This window comes from Acanthochromis polyacanthus, chromosome 3 (assembly GCF_021347895.1).
Source record: "Acanthochromis polyacanthus isolate Apoly-LR-REF ecotype Palm Island chromosome 3, KAUST_Apoly_ChrSc, whole genome shotgun sequence".
Classification (NCBI taxonomy): Eukaryota; Metazoa; Chordata; class Actinopteri; family Pomacentridae; genus Acanthochromis; species Acanthochromis polyacanthus.
This window is the reverse complement of record NC_067115.1, coordinates 33,257,370-33,264,911: the sequence shown is the minus strand read 5'-3', so window position 1 is coordinate 33,264,911 and position 7,542 is coordinate 33,257,370. Positions and strand designations below refer to the sequence as shown.

At 43.1% G+C, this 7,542-nt stretch overlaps 1 protein-coding gene across 1 annotated transcript; it reads right to left on the bottom strand.

Moving 5' to 3' along the window:
- Positions 1-635: 635 nt before the first annotated feature.
- Positions 636-4,290, bottom strand: pou4f2 (POU class 4 homeobox 2). Its single transcript, XM_022194393.2, has 2 exons — positions 3,381-4,290; positions 636-3,067 (listed from the first exon to the last, which is right to left on the bottom strand). The coding sequence occupies exons 1-2, from the start codon at positions 3,603-3,605 to the stop codon at positions 2,135-2,137; spliced, it is 1,158 nt and encodes a 385-aa protein (XP_022050085.1). The 5' UTR covers positions 3,606-4,290; the 3' UTR covers positions 636-2,134.
- Between the last annotated feature and the right edge of the window lie 3,252 nt (positions 4,291-7,542).

Below are 7,542 nucleotides of genomic sequence, written 5' to 3'. Positions count from 1 at the left end.
TGTATTTAAATAGAGACGGGCACGTTGGCAGGCGAGCTGTTTTTCTGGCGGGCTGACATCTGGCAAGTCTGCGCTCCAGGGACCCATCCAGCTCTCCACAGACCCCCTGATTAGACTCTAATAGAATATTAGCATTTGCTCTCAGGTAAGGCAACAGTGAGCCGCATAAGCTGGCAGCAAGTCAGTGGAAAAGGAGAAGCCACGTGTGTCTTTAACACTGATGTGCTTCCTGTAAGGCCGCTTTATGAGGAGGCCTGCAGCAGGAGGGGAGATGCACGAGTTAAAGGCGAAATATGCATAAAGAAAGGAGCAAGTTCTAATTACATTTTCACTTTTTTTTTTGATATTCATCTCACACAGGGAGAGGACAGATTGAGTGGGGGTGGAGTCGCTGCTGCTGCTTTGCTCGTGAGCACTGTGGCAGGCCTCATGTCGCGTCTCCACAAACCTTCTTTAACAAATAAAATCTGTGCAGTCGAATGAGCCTAAAGATTCCAGGAAAAAAAGAGCTGAGTAGCCCACAGCTAAACCGTTTCCCTCCTCCTCATCAATAAATAACTAGATGAATAAATAAAAGAATATTAATAGGTCTGGATGAGCCACTTTACCCAGTGTAGTCATGAAAAAACGTCCGATTAAATGTTAAAGTTTGTTCTTTAATGAAACACATATTGCAGTTCAATAATTAAATAAATTAAAATTACATGGATGTAATAAATTAATAGAATAATTTAACCAGGGGAACCAAAAAAAGCAAACATACAATACAGAAATAAGTTACCTCAGCTAAAACAGCAATACAGCAAAAACCTGTACGGATATATTTATGTGCATTGACTGATTCCAATGAAATATTTACATTTTACACGTATACTTCCATGAAGCTGTTTCTTTTTCTCTTCAAGAAAAAACATTACTTAAACAAGGTGATTTTTTTGTAACAAGCAACGACTTCATAATGATGCGCGTATATTTATACAAATAAATAGCAGAAAACATACATAAAATAATTTTAAAAAGAGAATACTATCTCATATAGGCTATATCTCGATTGTACCATCTCAAACGTTAAAAATTTTTGTGACTGTGTACATTTCACAGTCGTTTCCCTTTAAAACCAGAACAACACGCTCAACTTGCTGTCAGAATTTGATTTTCTCAAGCAAGAAAAAAAACGAGGAGGGGGGGAATCCCAATAAATATATAATGAAGTAAACATGACCTCACTCAATAAATACTTCATAAGACACCGGCCCACGCTGGATTGGGAACTTATTGGAGCCGGCGTGAAATCATATTTATTTTTTTCCCTTTTAAAATTGCGAGAAATCTGAAAAATCCTTACAAGTGAATCACCTATTTCGATAAATTCCACACACTGAGGCCTAATAATAACCCTAGCAGGTATCTGGAAAATAGATCCCTGACTTTGATCACACATGGTAACAAAATAAGTGGAATTAATTACACATTTAGACACAAAATGAAGTGTGCGACGAGTAAATTATTCATTTACAGAAGGTTTTTTGGCAGTAATCTAATATTAGCTTTCAAGACCGAGTGTTTGTCCTCTTTAAAATCCCCTCGTGGACCCTGAATAAAATGTCAGACTGCAAATGTAGCTTAATCCTATAAGCCAAAAATAGAAAACACCAATAGTCACCAAAACCAAGTGCTTTGAGTCAAATAGCCCCGCTGTGCGTCGATTTCAAATAATAATAATAAAGAAATGTTATTTTCACTGGGCTCTAATGCAAAACCGTCGTCACCATTTGAAGTAAATTATAAATAAAAATGGAAAGCACAGAGTCCTGTAAATCAGACTGCGTTGGCATTAAAAAGGTGAAGCATAGTAAGTGTGGAAACAGTGGTCTTACTTGCTCTGTCAAACGATGCTCTACTCTTCACTCCACGTCTCCCTCTCAGCGAGTAGAAAGACGTGACTCGGGGGGTGGGTGGCTTTTTTTCTCGAGTTTTTTTTTCAGTCAGTGTTCAAATTTTTAGGATTTTTTTGTTTGTTTTTTGTTCAAAGCACAAAGTCATCGATGATTGAAAAAAAGGTGTGAGATAGGAAATATGATACAAATCATCTCTAAACAGTTCCAAGTCTCTTTCCAGGAGGCTGCTGGCGGATCTAGACGCATGCTGAGTATTTCATTCGTTTCTGTTTCTGCCGCTGGTTGCAAAACCAGACCCGCACCACGTTCTTTTTCAGGTCCAGCTTTTCTGCGATTGCTGCGATTTTCTCCGAGGAGGGACGCGGTTGAATGGCAAAATAGGCCTCCAGTGATCTCTTCTCCGGCGCCGCTATCGACGTGCGCTTCCGCTTTTTCTCCGCGCCGTTGAACAACTCGGGTTTATTAAGTTTCTCCCTGTGCGATTTCTCGGCTTCTTCCAGCCACGCTTGCAGGATGGGCTTCAGAGCGATCATGTTGTTGTGAGAGAGCGTCAGGGACTCGAATCGGCAGATGGTGCTCTGGCTGAGGGAGCCCACCCCAGGAATCTTCAGGCTGGCTAACGCTGACCCTACATCCGCCTGGGTAACCCCGAGTTTGATCCGTCTCTGCTTAAACCTCTCTGCGAAGGCTTCCAAGTCCCTGGGATCGGCGTCCACGTCGTTCATGCCCATGTGCGGCGGTAGCCCGTGGGCATGAGCCATGTTGATGGCCGCCTGGTGCATGTGGTTCATGCCCGCCATGTGGGCAGGGTGCGCAGGCGTGGAAACCACCGAGCCATCCGGCCCTGCCATGGCTCCCAGCGCCAGTCCCGGGGTGATGTGGTCCAGCAGGTCCCCCTCCAGCGCCTGGTGGGGCTGGTGGTGGTGGTGGTGGTGGTGGTGATGATGGTGGCCGGCCAAGGCGGACGGATGAGAAATAGGCACCGAGGAGGAGGAGGAGGAAGACGACGTGCAGGGGAGAGTGTTCATGGTGTGGTAGGTCGCGTCCGGCTTGAAGGGACTGTGATGTGGAGGGTGGTGGTGGCTCTTGGTCTGCGAGACTATATCCACCGCCGCTAGAGCTTCAGCCCGGGCCAACAAACTCTCATCCAAGCCTCCGAATATATTGCTCTGCAATTGCAAATAGAATGCACACATAACTGTCAGCAGGGAATTCTCCCTCCACTCCTCGGTTTAAAACATTTCCAGAATGTGAAAAAAAGAAATCCTAAAAAAGGGAGCACACAAAACAAGACACATGCAACATCCCAGGTCATAAAAATTTATACGGAAGGCAAAGCCGACTGAATACATAAGTTGAGCAGAGGAAAAAAATATGGAGGTGTTGGGTGATTTGCTGTGCAGACATGAAAAAAACATCAAGCAAAAAAAAAAGTGGGCTGTCAAAATGTGCCTTTAAGCAGTGATTATGCAGAATACGTACCGGTGGGGTTGGGAGACAGGCTCTGCGCATCGCCTCCGAGCTGCTGCTGCTGCCGCTGCTGCTGATGATGGTGCTGCTGTGGCGGGAGGACGAGCAGGAGGACGAGGGCGCATTGGAAGTCAGAGTGGAGGACGAGGAGGAATGCAACGAGGAGTACTTGGGCTCGGGCAAGCTGGTGTGGGCCATAGCAAAAGCCTGCTTGCTGTTCAGAGACATCATCATCATATTTGCAGGCGTCCAAGCCGCGGCAAGTTCCTTTTAATAAGTTAAGACTCCGCCTCCTCGGTCGGGAGTTGAAGCCCAATTGCTTCGCAGGAATCTCAAGTCACTGTCGAATAAAGTGTCGGCTGAAGACGGTCGTCCAAACTGAGTCACATCTATTTATTATTACTCGCGGAGCTACGGAGGTGTCGCGACTTTTTTCTCTTTTGTTGTTGTTGTTTTTAATCACCAACAACAAGCCATGCAGCTGAGCGCAGCTTCTTCCTTTTGTGGACTCGTTTTTTAAAAACTGCTTTTTCTTTCTCTCCTTCAACCACCTCCTATTTCATAAATATATTTTTTCAGATTTTTTTTTGTTTTTGCCAGACCTCCTCATAGACGTCGCCAGAAAAAATAAAAACAAAAAAAAGTTTCTCTCCGTCTCTTAGGATTTCCAAAATACTTGTTGCCGCTTTGAGTTTTTTTTTCTTTCTTTCTGTTTGTTTTTTGTGGCAAAAGAAAAATAAAGTTTCCGTCTTGAAATGACCGTAAGTGAGAAGTAACGGTGACAGTCTCGGTACTGTACCTCTCCGACTGAATGCTGCGGGGACCCGGACTGCCTCTGCTCTGAGGCGAAGGGCAGACTGAGTCTCTCTCCGCCTCCCTCTCTCTCTCCCCCTCTCTCTCTCTCTCTCTCTCTCTCTCTCTCTCACCCTCCTCTCTCTCTCTCTCTCTCTCTCTCTCTCTCTCTCTCTCTCTCTTCCACTCTCTCTCTACAGCTCTCACCCCCTCACACTCCTCTCAGCCTGCACCTGAAAAACCCTTTCATGATTTATTATTCTTCATTAGCCACACCACCACCACCACCACCTCAACCTCCACCGCCGCCGCCGCTGGGGACTCTGCGCATGGGCAGTCTGCAACAAGGCATTTATTTCAAATGACTCTACTTCATCACCAACACCTCGTTACCAACAGCACTTCTAATGAAGCTCGGAGACTGCCTTTTTTTTATTATTATTTTTGAAATTATATGAAAATATTTTATTGTTGAATATTTTGTATTTATTTTTTTATTATCATGATTATTATTATTTTTAGCCAAACTGGGTCTCAGAGGAGGCGCAGGAAGTTGAAGTAGCACCGTGGACAGCTCCACATCACCTAAGAATAAATCAGTTATTATAGCAAAGCCAAAAATATAATATATTGCTGGGATTTTATGATCACACTCACAGTCAGGAAATAAAAGCTGTAAGAAATAAATGTGAAAATGTTGATATCTATGTTATTATTTTTCATCTGTTCTTGCTATTACAATGTATTTTTCAAAATTATAAAATGCCAAAAAGAGTTAAGTAATTTTAATTCTAAAATTGCAATATATTTTGTGCTATTATTATTATTATTATTATTATTATTATAGAAAACGTGCTGTTGGTGTGTGGCGATATAAGTGGATTTTTTTTTCAAAATATTGAGCGCTGTTTAATTGCAAATCTATATACTTGTCATATCAGGCTATTATCTTATCTCTCCACTAATTAAGGCACATTACCCAGTAATGTAATTAAAACATTTAATCACATTGTAATTAACAAGGGGTGTCTGGTTGGTTTAATACGTCTATAGGATGAGATAATTGTTATGATGTTGAAGGAGTTGAGAAATATTATGTGGAGAACAATGGCTGGTTCTTTTTCTGTCATTTTTTGGGCGCGCGCGCGCGCGCACACACACACACACACACACACACACACACACACACACACACACACACTGAGGTGACACGTCTTGTAACAGGTGTGAAGCGATGATCAGTGTGTCTGAGAGACACTTGAATTATCCTCTAATCTCCTTACATAAATTAGAATATCGAGATTTCTACATTAAATTCCTCCCTTTTCGCGGAAGATTAGTCTCATCCTAATTATATCTTGCGTGTCGTCGCCCTGCTGTGTGACCAAAGCTTCAAATAAAACTCTCGACTCATTTTAACCGAGGCTATAGATGTTGCAGCAGCGCGTCGGAGAGACCCTCCAACTCCTCCATACGGTGCGTCTTTGTGCCAGCTCCGTTTGTTTTTTTTGTTTTTTTTTTCCCTCCCAAAAAATCCAGATGCACATGTACGTTAAATATTTCCCATGCTTATTGGCGTCGCCGCACAGCGCCAGAGAGCCATCCAGCTGCAGAAATATGTTGTTCACCCCACCTCACTTCTCCACCCCAGCGGGACAACAGGCGCTGCTGGAGCCACCTCCAGACACCGGGAGACAGAGATCAGGCTCAGGAGACATCAAGGAGCAATCAGTGTCTGCTCACATATACCGACAGACTGATTTATGATGAAACTTTAAAGAAATCATTTATATTTCACCACCTCTAAATCGGCGTATGAAATTTTCATCCACAATGAAACACACACAAAAAGTATATCTTAAGTCAAATAAATCAGCCTCGGCTTCTCCCAAGCAATTGACTTTGAAGTACACTTTCAACACTTTCGCGAGTGTGTTCGCGTACCTAAAGGCTTTCACTTCCTCATGCCAGCAGCTCTCTCACGTTTTTGGGGAGGACGCGGTGTCAGAAGGTTTAACGGAATTAGTTTGAAGGGTCTGTCATGGCTAACAGAAACACAATTAAGAGGCATAGGGGCTATTAAATAACATGCATTTTAGCTGTGTTTTTGTTTGTATGTGAAACATTTGGCTCCTTATACGCAACATTTTTTTTAATTTTAAATTATGCATCAGCTACAAATAAATAAATCTAAACCACGATAGGGTTTTATAGAAGAAAATCAAATACACTAATTATAGTTATTTTACTATTTAACATATAAACAAATCTTTAAATTAAACGAGAAACCTTCTCCAAGTAATTTGTTTTGCTTTAGTCAATTTTTATTTTTATTTTTTTACAATTTCACCATATATTCAGCTAAATGCCCCTTCAGTGATCCCCCCCCCCTCGTCTTTTTTCTTTCTTTATTTTTTTGCCTCAATTTCTGTCATCACACTGATCCAGTAATTGGAGGGAATGTTGCTCTCATAAAAAGACTTGTCTCCCTGCTTGAAGGTGCACTCATACCTTGCCTTTAAAAACATGAACCCTCAGCGGAATTGTGCGAGAGAGAAGATTTCTAGCACTTCAAGGATCTTTTACTACATATAAATAAATCTGCTCTGTCTAAAAATAAAAGCAACGCCCGAGTAAAATAGAGGGAGCACATGCAGCAAGGCTTGATATAACTCAGGTGACTTGTTTGCTTTTTTCCCCCCCTCCCTCCCTCCTTCCTCCTTCCTCCTCCTCGCTCTCTCTTACTTACATCCGAATCAAGGAGTGCTGCAGAGGTGTCTGTGTGCTTTACACAAAGACATCCTCTCCTCAGCCTCCCTCAGGAGCTCTCCACGTTAACAATCCCAATTACACCAAGACCACCAGAGACAGCTGTTTTTATTACAGAACCGCTCCTTTGTGCCGCCAACAAGGTATCTCCGCTCCGAGACTGAACACAGAAGAGGAAGCCAGACTGAGAGGAGAGGGAGAGGAGTGTGGAGTGAAGTGGATGAAGTCTCTCGGCTGCTCGCAGTGGTGATGCCTTTATTCACAGCTTCCCCCTCCCTTTTCTGATCTCGTGGAGCTCTTTACATGTTGGAGCAGAAGGTCAATGCTTGTTGGGAGAGGGTCTACAAAGAGATCAGGATCTAACTCAAGGCAACAGCAAATCACACACAAAGGAGGGGAAGGAGGGTGGGGGGTGGGGGGGGTGTTTCAGCCACTAACAGCACCGTTTTATTTATTCATCTGCTTTACCTGGGAAATGTGACAGGTTCCACAAGGAACATTCTCGCTTTAATGTGTTGTTTAAATGCATACAACAAAAGGTAGAAGCCTTCAGGATTTACTAAATGTCACACACTGTACTGGAGCTCCGAGGCGGAACAAGTGGCTCACCACC